The sequence below is a fragment of the Anomaloglossus baeobatrachus genome, chromosome 5 (assembly GCF_048569485.1).
Source record: "Anomaloglossus baeobatrachus isolate aAnoBae1 chromosome 5, aAnoBae1.hap1, whole genome shotgun sequence".
NCBI classification, from domain to species: Eukaryota; Metazoa; Chordata; class Amphibia; order Anura; family Aromobatidae; genus Anomaloglossus; species Anomaloglossus baeobatrachus.
This window is the reverse complement of record NC_134357.1, coordinates 227630548-227652604: the sequence shown is the minus strand read 5'-3', so window position 1 is coordinate 227652604 and position 22057 is coordinate 227630548. Positions and strand designations below refer to the sequence as shown.

At 49.9% G+C, this 22057-nt stretch overlaps 1 protein-coding gene across 1 annotated transcript in view; it reads right to left on the bottom strand.

Moving 5' to 3' along the window:
- The window catches only part of SLC43A1 (solute carrier family 43 member 1), a 255398-nt gene that overhangs the window by 95280 nt on the left and 138061 nt on the right, over nt 1-22057 (bottom strand). Inside the window, exon 6 of the mRNA XM_075349143.1 lies at nt 7221-7313. Coding sequence (XP_075205258.1) covers nt 7221-7313 — 93 coding nt within the window. The remainder of the gene's footprint in view (nt 1-7220; nt 7314-22057) is intronic.

Here is a 22057-nt window from a genome sequence, read left to right as displayed (position 1 = left end):
AGTCTAAAACAGTCCAGATAGTGTCAGACTTCTCAGTAATTGTCGCTCCTAAAAACCAGTTAGGTTCTTATTGCGTCCGTGCTTGCATTTAAAAACAGCACGTGTGTGTCTGTCGGTGGCAGCGTACAGGTGCGCGTTTTGCACAAACTATTATATAACGCACAAGTCTAGTGTATAATACACGTCAGTCAGCAGTGTCTGATAGTGTCAGACTTCTCAGTAATTGTCGCTCCTAAAAACCTGTTAGGTTCTTATTGCGTCCGTGCTTGCATTTAAAAACCGCACGTGTGTGCCTGTCGGTGGCAGCGTACAGGTGCACTTGTGTGCATTTTTCACAAACTATTATATAACGCACAAGTCTAGTGAATAATTCACGTCAGTCAGCAGTGTCTGATAGTGTCAGACTTCTCAGTAATTGTCGCTCCTAAAAACCTGTTAGGTTCTTATTGCGTCCGTGCTTGCATTTAAAAACCGCACGTGTGTGCCTGTCGGTGGCAGCGTACAGGTGCACTTGTGTGCATTTTTCACCTGCTGCCCAGACTGTTCAGCCTAGCGGGTGCCTAGGATCCTTCGGTTTATCCCAACCGGTAACAGGCAACGTGGAGTGAAAAGAAAAGGATGATCCGGCACAAAATCTCCTTTGGTAAAAACATCCAAAATTTATTGAAACATCATTAAAAATAGCGTGAAGACCAAGTATCCACTCAGATGGAAAGCATGGAGGTCATGATAACTTTACGCGTTTCGGACAGTTATAAAAACAAAAAAAGGTCCTTAATCATAAGATTATGATTAAGGACTTTTTTTGTTTTTATAACTGTCCAAAACGCGTAAAGTTATCATGACCTCCATGCTTTCCGTCTGAGTGGATACTTGGTCTTCACGCTATTTTTAATGATGTTTCAATAAATTTTTGGATGTTTTTACCAAAGGAGATTTTGTGCTGGATCATCCTTTTCTTTTCACTCCACGTAGATAAAGCAGGAACCTTTTAATTTGGCTTGGTCACACTACTTGGGCGACCACCACTGTAACTATCACCTCGTCCACAGCCCTTACCACCTCTTTTTCCCATTTTTTGGAATTGATTATTTCAAGGTGAACACTGTACAGGCACAGGAACAACACTGATACCGGGTTGGTAAACTTGTGTTAATAATTTGGCACAACAGCTGTTTCTTTAAGTCTAAAAAATGCAGGGTACCTTTATTGGACAACGTACCACTTGGAGGATTCAACAAAGATGTTGTGAATGTCTTTCAGCCCTAAAAGAAAACAGCGGTTGACACCACTTTTATTTTAGTACTGGTTTTTGCAACTCAGACACTGTGTTTTAGTAGCAGCAGGCCACTATCTAGGTTCTGTAAGATATGAATGAAACACCAGGATGCTAGGTTTGTGCTATAACAGTATTTGGCTTTAGGCAGAACTACAGGATTTGACAGCAATTTTTTTTTTATATATATATATATATAAACTTACACTAGTTCTTTTTAGCAGTAGGGTACTATGGAGTTCATATACGCTATGAAGCCAACACAAGGACGCAACTGTGCTGGTATGACTTGAGATGGTGGCTGACAGGCACTACACTACACCTGAACCCGTTGTTTTAGAAATTTTGGGACCTTTTTTTTTAGGAATTTGCAATACCTATCCCTAGTAGAAGAGACACAAGGGATGTAGCAGTGCTGGGATTATTGATTAGTTAGTAGCAGATGTTAGGACAGCTTTAAATCTCTCCCTGCCTCTGAAAAAGCTTTTCCTATATCAGACACTGGACTAACATACCATATGCAGCACTTTTTTTTTTTTTTTTTTTAAAGATGGATCGCTCTCACCTAATAAAGCACTGCACTAACTCTGGCCCTATAGCTGGGTCCGCTCACTGTTTTGCAGCCTGGCGATTTATGGAACTGATAGCAGCTACTGACTTCTGGCTTCAGCCCTTACAAGGACTATTTAGGAGTTTGCAGCACGAACGCCATCACTTACAAGGCACTGCACTGTCACTGGCCCTATAGCTGGGTCCGCATTCACAGATTTGCGGTCTGGCGATTTATGGAGCTGCTAGCAGCTACTGGACACTGTCTTCAGCCCTTAGAAGGACTATTTATTAGTTGGATCTACGAACGCTCTCCCGCACACAATATAGTCTATCTATACTGCCAGCTCCCGAATGACTGACTGTTCACAAAATGGCCGCTGGTTTATATAGCCCCTATGATGCTGTGCGGCCAAGCCAATCACAGTAACACCACAAAAAAGATGGCTGCGGCATTACTGTGAGTGCAAGCAACATCAGATGTGTTCATTGGCTGGAAAACAGGCGCCGGGAAGTCAGAAATTAAAATGAAAGTATCGGAGCGGATTCTGTTTTATTCGTCGATACCGAATGGTGCGAATAGCCTGTTATCCGTCGGATACCGAATAGTAGTGAATACATTTGCTTATCCCTAATCAGCGTATATCATTTTGCGCTTGCGTAAACATCTGTCAATCGGAATGGCTAAAGTCATATAGGCATCAAGACCAGAAGGGATAGGAAATCCCACCATAACATCCTTCACTGTATCCGCAAGACTCTTCCGAAAAAGTGCCACAAGTGCATCATCATTCCATTTAGTAAGAACTGCCCACTTTCTGAATTTCTGACAAAAAATTTCAGTCGAATCCTGACCTTGGATCAAAGCAAACAAGACCTTCTCAGCTTGATCAATTGTGATGCCCTGGCAAAACCAGGTAGTCACAAAAGTGTCCACCCTCCTTGTCACCACCAAGACTCACACCTAGGTACAACACACAGCCATTAAAGCCTAGCCACCCCCTCATGATAATAAGGGCACACCAGTGGGAGGGATCAGGCAGATGAGAACTCCCACCTAGGGGTCCTGAGGTGTCAGAGGCGGGAACACGACAGTTAAATCGAAGTTAAGTTGGAGTCAAGTTGTAGCCTCAGAAGAGTGGAGGAGTGGAGTGAGCCAAGTTTAAGCTGACGGTTGACAGTGAAGTGTAGTCAGGGGTAGGGGCCCTTGGACTACCCGGCTAGGTGGCAGACAGTGAACAGGACTACAGGCAAGGGAGATCCAGTCGCGGGAAACCTTAAGTGGACCGGTGCAGGGTCGTAGCCCGCCGGTGCCGACAGCGGGAATCCGGTCCGGAGGCCGTCCACAGACGGGGTGCCTGGAACCTAGGACGAGAAAAGTTGCATGCCCCCTTGTTAATTAACCAGCAGAGGACGAGGTTTCAGGCCTTGTTCTCCTGGTCACTGGCAACTTAGTTTACCACTGGACTTGTGTGAGATTACTGAACAGTGAGTACACCATTGTCCCCCGGTGCAATCTGGTGCACCACCTCCAGCAGCCATCACTCCCGTGTTCAGACCGCGGGCCCCGAGACTACACCTCCCCTACCCGTGGAGGGGATCCCCTCTTGCTGCCCCGCTCCATCAGCCCCGGGTGCCCCATCACCAGGCAGCGGCGGTGTCACCATCCCTCACCGCAACCCACGGATGGCGTCATCGATTCAACAAACCCCCTGTAAATATTCCCCCCCTGTAATCTATTGTATGAACTGAGGATTTCGATTGCGTTAGGGCAATGACAACCAGAGACGGGTTCTTGGTGCAAAGACGTTTTATAATATGTAACCACAATATGTACACAGAACAGAACATATACACAGTAGAACAAAAACACAGTAAATACCTGCCAGGTTCGGAGCAAAGGGGAATTCCCGGGGCCGCGCACCGGACTCCCCCAAGGAGGCCACCAGGAGCGAACCCCTATACAGGGGCTGTCTGGCAATCACCCCAGAACGCCTAAATGCGCAGCAGCCGGGACACGAAAGGGAAACAGATTACAGTCCAAAAAATGTCCGTACTGGATGTGGAACGCGGGTCCTATGGTAGAGATGTACCGGAAGCGACCGGGCACAAACGCCAACCAGAGACAGCAGATAGAGTCCGGGACCAGCGAGGGCACAGCTCGATGAGACCAGTTGAAGTCCAGGACCGGTATCAGGTGATTCACCAGGAACTAAAACAGCAACCAGGAGATGAGAGCAGCAGGGCAGGAGTACACAGGAAGCAGTATACTCAAGCAACTAGACTAAGCTTAAGAGCGGGCTTTTAAACAGATGAACAGGAAGTAGGGCAACAGAACAGAAACCTCCATGTTAACAAAGGGCAAGATCCTTCAGAAGCAAACTGGAAATCCCGGAACACTGACACCCCCTTTCCGATGGTTGTGAGGATGGACGGCTGTGCGAGCCCGGGTCCGGTCACCACTCGAGCCGCAGCAGCGAATCCTGATCCAAGCGGGCCCAGAGAAGCAGCAGCGGCCCCCACCCGCAACACAATCCCATTGGGTTCATCATACAACAATCTCAGGGCCTGAAAAAAGGAATCCAAGGTAGCAGGAATCGGATCATCAGGAGCCAAAGAAAAGGCCCAGTCCTGAGGGTCACCGCGCAACAAGGAGATGACAATCCTAACCTGCTGCATGGGACTCCCTGAGGACTTAGGTCTTAAGGCAAAAAATAATTTACAATTATTTTTAAAGTTCAGGAATTTAGACCTATCTCCCGAGAACAATGAAGGAACAGGAATTTTAGGTTCTAAAATAGGTGTCTGTCTAAGATAGGGTGATATTGCCTGAACCTCAGAGGAGAGATGCTCAACATGCTCAGCCAACTGTTTAAGGCCCTGTCACACACAGAGATAAATCTGCGGCAGATCTGTGGTTGCAGTGAAATTGTGGACAATCAGTGCCAGGTTTGTGGCTGTGTACAAATGGAACAATATGTCCATGATTTCACTGCAACCACAGATCTGCCAAAGATTTATCTGTGTGTGTGACGGGGCCTTTAGTATCCATACCAGCAGATCTTCCTTGGAATCCAAAAATAAGAGGAAATATATATAGAATAAAGAAAAAAAATTGTTCTTTCTTTTGAGTACCTGTTTTTTTTTTGTGTGGACCGGTTATACTGTTATGATTTGGTACCGTGGATGATCACAAAAATCACATCAGCAGAAAAACACAAGAGTAGTTGGAACCTGAGCTGACCGCAATCCCCTATCTGTCAGACAACACTAGAGGTAGCCGTGGAGCGTTTCTAAACACACCTAGACACCATGTCACAGCCGGAGAAACTTACTACACCTCACAGATGGAAATGAGGAAACCTATCTTGCCTCAGAGTAGTCCCTGAAGGAATAGCAAGCCCCCAATATATAAAGGTAACGGTGATGTAAGAAAACACAATACACAGATAGGAAATATAAATTAGCAAAGGCGAGGCCCGATTTCCTAGATAAAACAGGACAGGACAGATAACTGATTGCGGTCAGTGCAAAAAACCCTGCAGAAAAATATTAATCTCCTGATAAGAAAAATACTGAGCACATACGGACACTTCTCCACTATATCAGGTACTCTTGTAAATAATGGGAGAACCAAAATACCAAAAAAAACCACAAGAAATACTAAAGTGCAAATAATCAAATAGAACAGCGAGAATCTCCCTTTTCTTGCAGTGGAACCTGAAAACAGACTTTAAGCAAAACAAAAAGAAAAACAAACACCCTTAGGTGTGGATCAAGCAATAAAGCAAATAACTTGCAACTTATCTGGAATGGGACAGGCACAGGAAAAATGTAAGAACAACTCCAAGCCAATTCAGAGACTGAGGAACAACAACAATAAACGGCCCCAGCCAGCAGACACTGCTCTACTATATAACCCAGGCTGATCTGCAATTGGGCTTCCCAAACTCCCAATAAACTTCCACACCTGTTGAGGCACAGTTAGTTTCACCTCCAGTCCAGAGGGAGCTCTAAACCATGACCCCCTCATATGACATTCACAACAGATTACCTTGTCGTTGGTTTCGGACTCATTTGCATTGATCAATACATTTGCTAAACATCTCTAGTAATTTCAAATATTCATAGCAGTTTTGAAATACCATTTTTCATGTATTTCATTTTTTACAGATAGCTAAATGTATTTTTCATTGTTCATACTATCCCTATAGCAGTAATGCTTTACCATTTTTCATGTTTATATTTTGATAGTGGTTAGTGTGCAGCTTATTATCCTTATTATAATCATGTATTTTTAGGCTAGCACCTAATTCACACATATAGGTGTTCCAGTCAGTCTTTTTTCTGAATTCCCATCTTCTCCTGTCACAACTGCTCCTCTACTGTCACCACCTCTGCAGGTGATAGGTAAAGAGAGGTGGAGACAGCACGAGAGCGGTGGTGACAAGAGGAGAGTGGTGGTATCAGGAGGAGTGTGGTTGAGAAAGAAGGAGAACTGTCATAACAGGAGGAGAGTGGTGGTGACAGGAGGAGAGTGGTGGTGACAGGAGAAGAGTGGTGATGACAGGAGAAGAGTAGTGGTGACAGGAGAATGGTGGTGTCAGGAGGAGAGTGGTGGTGACAGGAGAATGGTGGTGACAGGAGGGTGAGCATTGGTAACAGGAAGACTAAAGCCTGCTTTACATGTTACGATTCTGCATACGATATCGTATGCGATCGTAACCGCCCCATCGTATGTGCGGCACGTTCAATTTTGTTGAATGTGCCGCACAAATGATTAACCCCCGTCACACGTACTTACCCGTCCATACGACCTCGATGTGGGCGGCGAACGTCCACTTCCTGGAGTGGGAGGGACGTTCGGCGTCAAATCGACGTCACGCGGCAGCCGGCCAATAGAAGCGGAGGGGCGGAGATGAGCGGGACGTAAACATCCCGCCCACCTCCTTCCTTCCACATTGCTGGCCGGGAGCCGCAGGGTGCAGGTAAGATCTGTTCATCGTTCCCGTGGTGTCACATACTGCGATGTGTGCTACCCCGGGTACGATGAACAACCTAACGTTCAATTCATGAGGAATGAACGACGTGCGTGCGATGAACGTTTTACCGTTCATTCGCAATCGCATGTAGCTGTTACACACTACAATGTACCTTACGATGCCGGATGTGCGTCACTTAAGACGTGACCCCGCCGACACATCGTAAGATATATTGTAGTGTGTAAAGCGGGCTTAACATAAGAGCTCAGTTTTCAGTGTTCTTCAGGATATAGCACTGTTCCTGCTATTTCTACTTATTATTTGTAGTATCAAATTGATATCTACATTTAAAAAAATGGCAGATGGGAATATAACTTTGAACATTGACAAAAATAGGGTTTTTCTGAACTTACCTTCAGGGCAGGGAAAGTGATGGCAGATGATGCATATGATCCAATCATTAAAGACATCATAGTAGAACGCAGGCTTCCAAACATATTAGGTAACTGAAACAAGACAATTGGCAGGCATTAATGTCTTTATTTTTGTTGTGTACCTATTTGCTGTACTTCTGCAGTCTTTTGGAAAGTTTGTGTTCTTTAGTTCATATGAATGACTGTTGTAATACCAATATTTGCTCAGGGTGTCAACAGTAATGTTAGTAGCGCAGCTCATGAAACGGCATTACTGCCAATTAGTATTAGAATTAGTAATAGAATTTTCAGTACATACCAGGTCTAACTATATTAGGCTAGTTTCACACTACGTCTTTTTAACATCCGTTGAAAACGTTTTTTTAGCGGAAGTACGGATCCTGCTTTTACAGCAAATAACGTATGCAAACGCATATGTTATTTTGCAGGATCCTGCAGTGGATGTTTCGGGGCGGGCATTGTAGTCATGTGATCGGGAGTGAGGGGAACTAGACTGGGAGGAGGTTTGTGACAGCTGCAGACGCTGGTAACCAAGGTAAACATCGGCCTTGGATACCCGATATTTATCTTGGTTACGAGTCAGCTGCTCGGAGCCGGGCTGCGTGGAAGGGAGAGAGAGAGAGAGAGAGAGAGAGAGAGAGAGACAAAAGCAGGATCCTGTCTATCAGCATGCAACGTTCACCTGCGTTTGCGTGCGTTATAGTCAGGATCCAGCAATTTGCAGTATTTGGACGGAGCTCAAAAACGCTACATGTTGCGTTTTTGAAACATGTTAAAATAACGCAAAAGGACGGATCCTGCGTCTAACGGACGCAAACGCACGCAAACGCAGGTGGACGCGAGTCCATTGAAAATGCATTGACATGAAAACGGATTTGCACAGGATCCGTACTTCCGTTAAAAAAACGTTTTCGACGGATGTTAAAAAGACGTAGTGTGAAACCAGCCTTACAGACACATACATCCTGTTAAAACAGAGCAATAATATGGGATTCATGCCATCTGTGCAGCACTACTGTACATCTGTATATTTTGTCTGTCAGATTACACATATAACCAAAATAAAATAAATTGCGACATTCTCCATTTAACACCATATTTCAAAGATATTCTTTTCCAAAGTAGAATGTCTTCTATATACAGTAGTGTATGAAAGCACCACACAGTGTACAGAATCACAGCAATTGGAACTCCATGTGTCTCCATATATCCCTCATAGTAAAAACAAAACCTGAAAAATGAGCAGACTTTTTACATTTTGATTATTGTTTTGATTATTATATTTTCTACAAAAAATATTTAGTGTTTCCTCTGATACAAAAAAGAAAAAAATATACTATTGTCAGTCAATTTGAGCTGTATGTCAAAGGCATGAATTTACTGACTTCACCTGGCTATATTATCAGCATGGCTCCTACTTTTGAAGAATATGAAACCTACAATAAATATGTCCAAATTAGCTAATAATGGAATTGGCTAGTATAGTATTTCTTGTGAAAAATTAAAGGGGTTGTCCATACATAAAGTATATCCCTTGACAGGTCAACAGTATCAGATATCAACAGTACAGCTTCATTCAATGTGTAGCGGCCACTGCTGAGAACTGCAGATCACATCCTATTATCTTAGGCACTGTCACTGATCAGCTGTTATTAGCATTGGTAGTGGTTTATTGTGTAGCAGTCACTGCTGAGAACTGCATATCGGATACCATTATCTTAGGGTGCTTTCACATCAGCGTTTTTTTACCGGTCAGCAACAAAACGCAAACCGCATCTGACCGGATCCTTTAAAAATAGGTTGTCATTTCAATGCATTTCCAATGGAATCGCGACAAGATGCGGTTACATGCGGTTGCGTGCGGCATACACTGGATCCGTTGTTTTGCTGTATTTTACCGTGTTTCAAAAATGCTACTTGTTGCGTTTTTGTCCTCGGACAAAATACTGCATGTCAATGGATCCGTTAGATTGCGGTGGTGCCTACAATGTAGTTCAATGGATGCCGGATCCTGCATTTCCGGAAGTCGCCGGATCCTCAGGGACAGGATCCTGTTTTCTGTACTGAGCATGCCCAAAAAGCAGCCTGGAATAGTCAGTACAGATTTCTTCTTTTCTTTTCTTTTCTTTCTGTCTTTCTTTCTTTCTTTCCCCGCTGCATCAAATTGCATGTAGAAGGATCCGCTAAAATATCAATTGCGGTTGCATGTGTTCAACATTCAATACACAGGATCCAGTCACATGCATTTTGCGTTTTTTTGCCGACAGGTAAAAAAACGCTGATGTGCATGCACCCTTAGGCACTCTCACTGATCAGCTGTTATTAGCATTGGTAGTGGTTTATTGTGTAGCAGCCACTACTGAGAACTGCAGATCAGATCCTATTATCTTAAGGCTGCTTTACACGTTTCAATTAAACGTGCGATCGTATTTGCGATCGCACCCGCCCCATCGTTTGTGCGGCACGGGCAATTTGTTGCCCGTGCCGCACAATGCTGTCACCCCCTGTAACACGTATTTACCTTCCATACGACCTCACTGTGGGAGGCGAACATCCACTTCCTGAAGGGGGAAGGACGTTCGGCGTCACAGCGACGTCACACAGCGGCCAGCCAATAGAAGCGGAGGGGCGGAGATGAGTGGGACGTAAACATCCCGCCCACCTCCTTCCTTCAGCATTGCCGGCAGGACGCAAGTAAGCGGTGTTCATCATTCCCGGGGTGTCACACACTGCGATGTGTGCTGCCTCGGGAACATTGAACAACCGGACGTTCAATTTTTAGAAAATGAACGACGTGTATGCGATCAACGTTTTTGCGTACAATCGGAATCGCACGTAGGTGTCACACACAACTACAACACTAACGATGCCGGATGTGCGTCACGACGTGACCCCGCTGACACATCGTTAGATATATTGTAGCGTGTAATGCCCGCTTTAGGCACTCTCATTGATCTGCTGTTTATTGTGGGGGACTGCATGCCGTGTTTTAAAATTATTCATTTAAATAATTAAAAAAAAAAAAGCCACATGCGGTTCCTCTTATTTTGATACACAGTCAAGATAAGAGCAAGCCTGGGGGCTGAAGCTTTATACTTTATCTGTGCTGGTATCATAATATGGGGGGACCCTACGCCAATTTTTTTTATTTATTTTTACTGTACGATAAACACGTATAGCGCCTGTGATTGGAAGTGGTCAGACACTGTCACTCAAAGTGGGGGCACATCTGACTGCAACCAATCACAGACGCCAGTGGGTGGGGTAAGCAGTGCATATGCATGAGCCTAATGAGTGGGCCCGGAAGTGAATCGGTGGCCACGAGAGCACTTACCGCCGTGCTGGAGCCTCAGTAAGTATAGCGTGCCTGCTCATATCCCCTATCCCTTATACCACCACTTTTAATCACTGGATTCTGGTGCACATAGACTTATATGGGGACTGGGGAGGGGCGTCCAGCCAGATCAATTCAGGACGGACACAATTTTTTTTTTTAAAGTCCGGTTAGTTGCAATGATCCTGGATATCTGGGAGTTTGCCAATCACTACCCATGAATGAAAAAAAATGAAACAACAGCAATTGTCAACAGCAATTCATTAAATTCCAGCTGTCTATTCTCAGGGTCCCTTTATAAATCGAAAGTGTCGCGCCCAGGGAAGGGGGTACTCGGTACCGGACAGTTGCAAATGGGAATATCACTCTGGTGGCCGTTGCCCAGTCCCGTGCACTGGGGCTTCTTTTGTAAAAGGGGGTATTTACAGGGGTGATAAGAGTTAATGTTCATGTGACGCCACCTGCGGGTTGCGGTTAAGGATGGAGAACCGCCGCTGCTGAATGGGGGTACTCCCAGAGCTGGTGGTGATTGCAGCGATGATGTTAGGCCCTCCGCAGGCAGGGCCATGCCTGGGAGATGTAACGGGGTAATAACGGAGACCACACCAGGTTGTCTTTAACAGTCTCTACTCACTCGGACCCAGGGGTTGCTGTTTCAGGTCCCATGGAGTATCAGTGCCAGTGTAGTGACCCAGGTTGCTCTGTCCCCAGCACTCTCTGTTGGTTGGGTCCCCGTAGCGTGGAGCATTTGGGGCCTGACTGTCCCTTTTGGGTACAGTCTCCTTCTCTGTACGGCGGGCAGTGCTGACCATGTGGGGAGGTAAGTGTCCGAACCTCGATCCTAGTTTACTGCTGATGCCCCCGGATTATTTGGTTCGGTGAAGTCCATGAAGGTGTCTTTACCGGGCAGGTATTTATCAAGCCGTGAAGAACTGGTGCCTGATCTAGGGCCCTGTGCCCCATGCGTGCTCTGGTCCCAGCGGTATCTCCGGTACCCGACCTGGCGACCTCTCTCCTGTGCCCCTGGGGTCACCGTTGCACGGATCCAGCTCAGGCACGTCCGCACACCTCTCTGTGTGCCACACTACTCTCGACTCCCTGACTGCTGACCCCTCCCACCAGGCTGGCTAATCCCGGGACTCGTTCCATTCAATGGCGACCATCCCCTTACATGGTTAACCCTCTATGCCCGGTGTGGAGTGGAGAACTAGGATTTTGGTTGTGCTTTGGTGGTATTGGCACTGGTACTCCAGGTCCCAGGGGGTAGGTCCTGCATCCCCAAGAGGATGCAGTTCCCTGTAGTGCCCTGAGTGGCTCAGGGGCGCTACAAAAGCAGCAACATTAATGGGGAGTATACATATGTATCAATTACTTTGAAGCAGCCATTTTGAGGGCTGAAAGAATGACATGAACAGATGTGCTTTAAAAGCCAGTGCACAGAAAACCTTAAGAACATGAACCACAAATTTCCCTCCTTCCCAGAAACTCTACTATTGACTCAACTGAGAGAAAATGTATGCTTTGCAGTTGTTTTCTTAGTAGTTATACACACATGTAAAGTTGGCTTTCATGCTAGATATTGCAGTACCCTAAGGGGCTATCTACATCAAGAAGGCTACAAGGCGGCCAAAGGAAACACCTGCCACCAGAACTGGATAAACCAGTTATGAAACAAGTTCCTAAACACTAACCTTCTAGAGCCTTATGCAGTTAAGAATTTTAAGTTAAAGCAATTGGCAGTGGTTTCACGTGTTTGTAGAAGTCCCATTCCTTCCTCAGAAAAAACAACGTGTAGAGAACTGCAAATAAAGCACCCCCATCCTATGCAAAGGATATGACATGGTTAGTGTGCCATCCCGGGAGCAGGCGAACTGCTTGGATCCGGGGTTTTTGCTGTGGCTCGAGGGTCCCCAGACCCGGGGCTCAGCAGCCACTCAATTAAAAGGGGGGTTATTTACAAGGGATAGTTCGTGACGCCACAAGTGGTTCGTGGCAAGGGGAGTACCGCCGCTGCTGATGGATGTACCCGGGGAGAGATGGAGTGGGGCAGCCAGATGGTGATCCCTCCACAGGTAGGGGAGACCCCGGGACTCTGGATGAGGTAGGTGGCGGATAGTATTGTGCAGGTTAGGCGGGCAGGCAGGACGCAGGGAGGGCAGTGTACTCACTCAGACTGTGCGATGTTGGTGCAATCATTAAGCAGACTCTGACACAGGAGTAAACCAAGTCTCTGGGTGCCGCTGCCACTCTGGGGAGCCCGTCCGGGTGTCCGTCCCCACTGGTATTGCTTAGTGGTCCAGAGCCTTCCTCCATGCACAATTGTGTAGATGTTCCTGAGTGACCCTTCGGCCTGAAGCTGTCAGGGTCCCGCTCCCTATATTTTAATAGTGGAGCTGTGCTCTTGATGGCTGACACTTGGGATCTTTGCAGGCTGCATAAGCTGGAAAGCCCTATCCCTCTCCTTGTATTGGCGCCTTTGATCTGTCATGCCCCCCGGAGTCCGCCTCTGCGACTTCTGCTCCGATCACCAGGTGATGTCGTGTTCCCACCGTGGATGGTGATGGGAGAGGAGTCAGTGCCAGTGGCTCTGCTGGGTGCAGGCTCCGCTCATCCACTAGGCTATGTTTCCCTGGGACCTGCAGTACCACTGGCTGACTGTAGGTGGCGTGTGTCTGTAAGGGGTAGTCGGACCCCTGGTAGTGAAGGAGCGGTTTTTCCCCCCTGAAGACGCCACAGTAGTATGGTGGCAAATTGTAAATGTTGATGGTAAAATGTTACCTGTCATAAACTTTCCCCACTAGGTGCCAGTGTAGAGCAGTGGTTCCCCTGGTAACAGTGACAGGGAAGGAAGGGGCAGGGCAGCCTAGGTGGGGAAGGAAGGGTTCTGAATGCAGAGTCCAGTGTGCAGTGAGATGTGAGAGGCGAGCAAGCTCGGTCTGAGGTGACGGGGCAGAGTGTGGGAGTGAGACGAGGCAGTCAGCCTGAGTGAGTACTCTTGGCTAGAAAGCAGAGGAAACCCATGAGAAACGGTGGAAGAGTTGGGACTAGTCCGGAGCCGGTGGTGTGTACTAGAGTGGAGTGCAGCTATCAGGGGGATAACAAGTGGCCCCTGCAGGCGAAGGTTAGTGCCCTGACAAAGAAGTGGAGAGGTGAGAACTTATCCAGAGCCAGTAGTGTGTGCTGGATCTACCCTACAGTAAATCTGGGTTAGAGCGCAGCTACTAGGGGGTTAACGTATGTCCCCTGCAGGCAAAGGAAAGTGCCTGTAGAGAAAAAGGAAACCGTTTTTGTAGAAAAGGACCTGTAACTTGTAACGTACTAAAGTAAACCTGCTGCAAACAAAAAGATGGAAGCTTTGTTTAATAAATCGGTGTTTGGTTTATCTGCTGCCTGCAATTGTCTCTTTCCTGACAGTGAAGAAGGAGCTGGAGAGCACAGAAAGAACGCTGTCATGAATGGGCCCCATGCATCCACACTCTGCCCTAACAAAACACCTGTTTTGAAAGTAACGTCCGGGCCGGGGTTCAGCCTGCGACCCACAAGGCGAGGGGACCCGACTACACCCCCTGAGGCGCCCCCTGTCCCCGTTACATGTCTTCCAGCTGAAGTTTACCATCATTCAGCTGCAGCCAATGGGAAGACACCACATCCTTCTTATTGCCCCTCCTGTCATGTGACCACTGCCAGAGATAGTTCTGTACTCCTGGTTCATGTGCTGTTTGTATTTTGAGTCCTGTGTGCTGACCTTTGCTTGTTTTTTGAGTACCCTCCTGCCTGTCGTTTTTGTACCTTGCTGCCAGTTTTGGATTTGACCTCTGCTTTGTCTTCTCACTACGCCCTTGCCTGCCGATTCTGTTCCTGTTAAGTATTTCCTGGTTTTTGACCCTGCCTGACCACCACGGACTACAGCCTACCACAAGTAGTGATCTCTGAGGCTCTGTGTAATTCCAAATCCCTGTTTGGGGGTTAAAGGGTTGCAGAGTTCTCGGGGTCCTGCTTTGTGAGCGGCTTTTCTCTAGACTCCCCTTACAGCCAGTCTGAGTCTGTGGCTCCAGGCAGGCGTTACATGATCTCTGAGCTCTTGTGGAAAGTTCATAAAGAGACTATCCTCCACAGGTGAATTACCAGGCTGCGTGAAGCTACTCCCTGATCTAGGGTCCTGTACCCCGCCGTGCTCGGTACTGGTCCGGTTACTGGACTTTCCGGTGCCGACCGTTCACCAAAACTAAATCGGTACACCCTCTTCCAATACCCTGCGTCCGGGTCTCCGACTCCTCCAGTACCAGACCACCATCTGCGACCCAACCAAGGTCACACAGGGAGCTCCAACTCCCCCAGCTCCTCACACTCTGAGGGCTACTACTCGACCTACTTCCTCCCTCCTACCAGTCTGCCTGACCTTTACGTGGGTGGCCCTGTTCCAGCTAGACCATCCACTGGTGTGCCTGACAGGGTGTGATGTGAGGTGTGGTTAGGATTTGAGTGCTGATGGAAGCAATACCAGTATGTAGGAATCCAGAACCATGGAGGGTGGATTCTGCACCATTAGAGACAGGGGTGCAGTTTCCTGTGACACCCTGATAGAGTCATGGGGCGTCACATTAGCTTTTCTTGTGGGATTGTTATAATGTAGTACAAAAAAAAGCCACAGTCTGCTCAAATTATTGGAAGTCTCCTGTTCATGGCATGAAATCGGAGACATGCTTCTTTATTGACATGCTTTAAGCCCCCTTTATTACCACCAAAACATCTTTGTGCTGTGGTCAGAAAGCAAAAGTGGACCAATTGGGGCCTTTTTACTCATTAAGTGCCACTGTCAATAAGAGCAGGCTATAAATGATTAGCAAAGGGAGGTTGCTCCCTCCTAAACCCCATTGGAATCTCAAGATTGCAAGGTATTGATGGTTACCATAGCAAGTAATGGCCATAGGTGTCCTGTTAGCCTCTGTCATAGACAGGATCTAAGAGGCCAAGTGTCAGTATTTACAGTTGAAACCAAAAGTTTACATATCTAATATATAAGGCCCGTTTCACACGTCAGTGAAAAACACAGACGTTTTTCACTGGCGTGTAAAACACGCACATGTCCCTGCGTGTGCCGTGAATCACGGCACACGTGGGTTGTCTAAGTGCAATCCGGGCTCCGTTCTCCGTGGCCCGTGATTGCACTTAGAAATCAACTCACCTGCGCCCACTCCCGCTCTCCATGGTGCTGATCGCTCCCGCGGTGCAGCATCCGGCCGGCGCTGACCCCTGCAGCAGCTGCTTCCGGGTCGGCTGTGTCGCGCATCATTAATATGCGCGACAGTAAATGTGTCGCCCTGGGCAAGCCAGGGGACACAGGTCACAACACCACCACACCCCACACTCCAGGTAGGCCCATCATGCTAACCTACAAATCCTTGTTGCCTTCCTCCAGGAGTCTGATGATGCACACCAGGGGGTGGGCCAGGCGGTTGGCTCCGCCCACCAAGGAGCTCACAACTCTGGAGGCAGGAAGAAACCAGGCAGTTGAGTCAGGGAGGAGGAAGTGGAAGGCAGATTAGCCCAGGCAGGGCAAGTGTGAGGAGCTGAAGTGAGAGAGTAAACAGAGAAGTGAAAGTGGTGAAAGTAGAGAAGTGTAAAGGAGAAAAGCAAGAAGTGGTGGCAGCGCAGAGAGTGTGCAGAGCCTGAGAGCCCAGCTTTGTGTAGGGCCAGAACAGCAAGGTCAGCGACGGCGGTGACTGTCCGGAGGGGGACCGTTTGGAAGTTCCTGGAAGGACCCCGTTGGCTGTGTGCCCAGTGGTCTGGAGCAGTGTTCCGAAGGACAGTCAGCACCAGGGCAGGGGCCTCTCGGACCCCGGCAAGGCTAGGAGTCGCCAAATTTGCCGAATCCGTCAGTGAAGGGGACGTAGATCCCCCAACAACAAAGTCCCGATTGACGGCAACAGCCCAACCAGTACGGGGGAGACACCGCCACCGCCAGGGCACCAGTTTCCCCAGGGCCAGCGCCTGCGGGCAAAGTGTAGAGCTCCTCCGGCCCAGATTGCAGTCGGGGAGCGGGTAACCGGAGGGAATCCACCGCTACCATCAGACAACACAGGTGCAAGGAAGAGAGACGTCACCGTCACCTACCGGGAGTGCAGGTGCAGCCGTCTGTGGGACCGTCCTACCAGCCGTTGGTTTACCGTACAAACTGTGTCCGTGTCTCAGGCTGAGTGAGTACCACAGTGCCGCAAGGCACAGCGCTGCCCCCGCGTCCCTGCGCCCACCGGGCCCTACACTTTACATCTCTTCACTGGGCCCCGGGATCACCAACCCCTACCCACGGAGGGGCAACACAACACCTGGCTGCTCCGCATCACCATCCCCGGGACCCCCATACTGAGCAGCGGTGGTGCAATCACCACAACCGTGGGTGGCGTCACGAACTATAACAATCCCCACACCCAACAAACACCCCCTTTCACTCACGGGCGAGGAGTGTCGCTCGAGACACCCCGGGATCCGGCCCACAGCTCGAGCCACCAGGAGCAGCTGCCGGACCCGAGCAGAAGGGGTGAGCGCGGTGTGCTGACACCCTCCTCCCCGCCCGCGACATAATCAGCCGGCTTAGAATCAGCAAGCTGCACGGGCTGCAGAGAGCGCGGCTGAAGCCGGGTGAGTAAAAATGTTTATTATTTTAAATGCACGTTTTTTTCTGGCACGTGTTTCACGGACCACACCACTGCATGGTCCGTGGGACATCAGTGATGCCAGAAAAAAATGGACATGTCTCCGTGCAACAATCACGCACACGCGGGTACGCCGCATGGAGACACGTGCAGTGAAAAATCACTGACGTGTGAGCAGACCCATTGATTATAATGGGTCTGCGTATGTCAGTGATTCTGGTACGTTTAAAAAAAAAAGCACAAACGTACCAGAATCACTGACGTGTGAAAGGGGCCTAAAGCTCAGTGTATGTGTGTCTGTGTGTATGTCCGCTAAAGGAATCCGCACCGTCGCATGTACAATCATGAAATTTTGCACAGACACTCCATGTGACTAAGGGAACGTCATAGACTATGTTTGGGCTGGAAAATTTAACCCCGTGCTTTCCAGTTACTCTACAAAAATCCTGCAGCCATTAAACTGAATGAAGCTGGGAGCTATAGTAGACTATAAATAGCAACTGTCAGTGGTTGCTATAGGAACAAAATAAACTGTTAGTATAAGATAGGATAGATGGATAGAGAGAGACAGAAAAAGACAGACAGATGTGACGCCCTGGACTATCCAGGTCGTCCCAGTTAGTCACACACACAACATCACACCCCTTCCAGTTAGGTAACAGCAGTTAAACACAGAAAACCTTGTCACCACCCTCCAGGTTTGATGTCCACACCAGGGAGAGGTGGAGCCAGGTGGTTGGCTCCACCCACCGAGGAGTTCACAGACCTGGAGGCGGGAACCTAGAGAGTAAAGTTCAAGGGAGAGGAGCTCTGGAAGTGAAGGAGGGAGGTTGTGTCTAGAAGCAGACCTGTGCTCAGGCCTGCCAAAGACTACTCCGGTGGCTGGGTTGGAGCCCAGCCACCCTTGGCAAGGAGGCAGACGGTAGTGGCCGCCTGCAGGAGACTGGGAATACGACTGGTGGAACCGTAAGGGACCGGGACAGGGTAGTGGCCTGCCGGAAACGAACCGGGGAGCCAACTGGATACCGGAGCACCAGGCAGGGTACTCAGACCCCGAACTAGGCTATAAGCCACCACCATAGTCAAATCAACTGATTGCAGTCTGGACCTCAAGGGTTCATTCCCACCTAAATCCCGATTGATGGCAACAGCCCAACCAGTCCGGATAAGTGCCACCTCTAAAGGCCAGAGATCCAAAGGGCCAGCGTCTGCGGGCAAATGGGCTCCTACGACACTTATACGCCGGGGAGCGGGCTACCGGTGCCCAGGCGGAGCCAAGATACACACACACAGGTGCAGGAGAAAGGCGGACATTGCCAACCTTACTGGAAAAGCTGCAGCCGGCTGCGGGCCCCGTTCACTCCGTTTGGTTTACCAGCGACTCCAGTGTCTTGTATCAGAATGATTACACCAGTCATATCAGGCACCGCACCGCGCTGCACCGCAATACTGCACCCTGCACCCCGGCCCTCGCCAATCGGGCCCCGGGACCAACATCCCTCCTAACCACGGAGGGGTCAACACCTAGCTGCGCCACTACACCGCTCCCGGGAGTCCCCGTACCCCATACCTCCACAATAACCACAACCCGTGGGTGGCGTCACGAACTATAATTCCAAAACCCAAACACCCGCATCCTCCCGCGCGCAGCGCCAACCAACCCCCCTTGCAGAGCGACGTGACCCCCGGGTCCGTGAGAGGCTCGAGCCACCACCCGTAGAACACGAGCACGGACCCGAGCGGCTCGGTGGCCGCAGCCGAGGCCGTGGGGCGGTACACATCGACTCTTCTGGCGCTGTGAACAGGATAGAACCAGTCTACTTACCAGTAGAAGTGCGCCTTGTAATCCCTGTCAGCGGCGTCTCGCTGAAACACAGCGGTTATTTACCGGTAGCCGGTTTTTCCAGAACCCATGACAGCACCACGTGAGAGAGGGATCCGCCCAGCAAGGACAGGAAACCATTCTGAATAAAAGGGCGGTACTTCTCCCCTTCGTCAGTTGATTACCGAGAATGAGAGGACCTCCAACAATCATTAGAACTTACTCCACCACCACTAAACACCCACAAGCACACCGAAAAAGTGCACACCAAGGATGAGAAAGGGAGGGAATATAAGGGTGCTGTCATGGGTTCTGGAAAAACCGGCTACCGGTAAGTAACCGTTGTGTTTTCCCCTCACCCATGACAGCACCACGTGAGAGATTTCCAGAGAAACCCAGTTAGGGAGGGACCACCGCCTCAAGCACCCGTCTACCAAACGAAAGAGCAGCCGAGGAGGATAGGTCCAACCGATAGTGTCGGAAAAAAGTAGATTGTGAGGACCAGGTAGCGGCCCTACAAATTTGTTCAATAGATACCTGTGCACTTTCAGCCCAGGAGGTAGACACCGCTCTGATGGAATGGGCCCGGATGTTCTCCGGAACAGGCGCTCCACTGGAGGAGTAGGCTAAAGTAATGGCCTCCCTAATCCACTTAGCGATAGTACTCTTGGACACCCCCTGACCCTTGGTACTACCCTGAAAGGAGATGAATAACGACTGTGTCTTCCTCACTGCCTGTGTGACCGAAAGATAGTGTAGGAGGGCCCTGCGTACATCTAGGGTGTGAAATCTACGTTCCCCCTCATTAGTGGGACGGCTGTAGAACGAGGGTAGGACTATTTCTTGCGTTCTATGAAAATGAGAAGCGACCTTCGGGAGATATGCTGGGTCCGGTCGCAAGATGACTCTATCATCAAGGACCTGAGTGTAAGGCTGCACAACTGACAGGGCCTGCAAATCGCTAATCCGCCGTGGCCGAGGTTAATGCGACTAGCAATACGGTTTTCAGGGTAAGCAATTTCAGGGAAAGCTTAGTCAGGGGTTCAAAGGGGGTCCCGTGAGGGCATCCAAGACCAAGTTCAGGTCCCAGGGAGGAACCTTTGGTATGACCACTGGCCTAGTCCTACCACTAGCCATAATAAAACGAGACTGTGGATTGGTTGTCGGACATGACCAGAACATGCCGCCCGCGAAGGTGAGGGAGAAAGTCGTGTAGGGCACGCTCCACCGCCCACAGCTCCCGGAGCGCCGGTTCTCAGAACAGGGGTCTCCCATCAAGGACAGGAAACCAACTGACGAAGGGGAGAAGTACCGCCCTTTTATTCAGAATGGTTTCCTGTCCTTGCTGGGCAGATCCCTCTCTCACGTGGTGCTGTCATGGGTGAGGGGAAAAAAGCTGAAGATCCGCCATCTTTGGCGCGAAAGTTTCCCGCTCAAGTCGTCTTCCCCGAGCAGTGAAGGCGCGAAAGTTAAACCCCGCCCCCAAAGAGAAAAGTGCTGTAGAAAGACCGATGGGGGAGCGGGTGAAGAATGGCGGCATGTAACTAGCGCTGCGGAGTGCAGGGACGCCAGGACTCTGCCGAAACACGTTCCTGGACACCAACGCGGCAGGATGTGGCGGAAGATCCAGTCCACTTCATGCTGGCGAAGTGGACGTCGGGGATGAAGGGCCTGGCTGCAGCTGTCCGGGTGCGTGAAGTGGAGATAATCTCGGAGGAGCGGTAAGCAGTGACTCACGCCCCTATGTCCCCTAGGGATCGGCCGCTGCGGCTGAGGGACCCGGCCTGCTCCCGTCCGCCACCCTGTCTCCCTCATCGCCCGTGTCCGCAGCCAACGCCCCGACCGACCCGCTGCCCCAGTCCGTGGCAGCGGAGCCCGTACCACCTACGGGGGAGGACCCAGTTACTGGGCCCTCAGGCCTTACCGTCACCATCGCTCCAGCACCGCCGACGACACCCCATCCGGCCCCGAGCATGGCCGCAATGGAGGCGACCCTCGCCCAGAAGCCCAGACACCCGGCCTCGGCTGAAGCATGGCGGGGATACAGCTGCCAAGTGGCAGAACAGGCCACGTCACAGCGGGGTCCGTCATTACTGAAGGTGCCGGTCGTAGCCGGCACGGAGGGACTCCAGCTGGGCCCGTCCCCCACACAGGCTGATCCGGAGCAGGCCACTGATCGGTGGGGCCCACGGCCGTATGAGAGGCCGGTCGTAGCTGGCGCTGTGGGCACCCAAGTGGTCCTGGCTCCTGGCCAGGAGAGCGGATGCGCATGCCCGCTTTTATTCTGTAAAAAGTTGAATCGGTAGCGGTTCCCGGCTACCTTACTGTCAGTCCCCATTGGGACCCTGTTGATGTTCCAGTTAACCCCCAAAGTTAAAGAATCCGGTCGGAGAAGCAGTCGTACCCACACCGCCGGCAGCTGAAAATGGAGTCCTGTGGGACAGTGTCACCCGTGAGTGAAGGTGGCATTAGGGGCTCGTGCTGTCCAGTGGTGGACTGTGGGAAAGCTGCAGGAGGAAGCTGTACTGGAGTCAAGTGTTGTAAATAGCCCCTGAGACCCTACAGCAAGTCCCCATTGGGATCTACAGTTTGTTTTTATGGTAGCGGACCCGGCTACTGAAGTGCCCGTCCCTGTTGGGACTGATGCTGTCCCTGTTTCATATACCCCCTAACCCCTGCATGAGTAATCATGAACAAGGACGAGAACTTGCAGGCCACCCAATAACTTTTGGGTTTGTAAATATTGCCTAACTACCCTTCCCACAACTGCCAGTCTCCGGAGAGGCTGGTTGCAGGAGGGACCCGCAGCAGAGCAGGCTGGGGTCTGGTCACCATCAGAAACGGTGACCATCCTCCGTGTCAGGGGTCCCCTGGACGTGGGGCCTCTGAGTGACAGCCGGGTGCGAAGCACCGTACCCATTCCCGCTTGGGTAGCCTGGCTAGGTTCCTGTTTCCGGACTGGGGAAAAGGAGTGCTGCCCACTTCTTAGGGGCAGCATCAGGGCTAG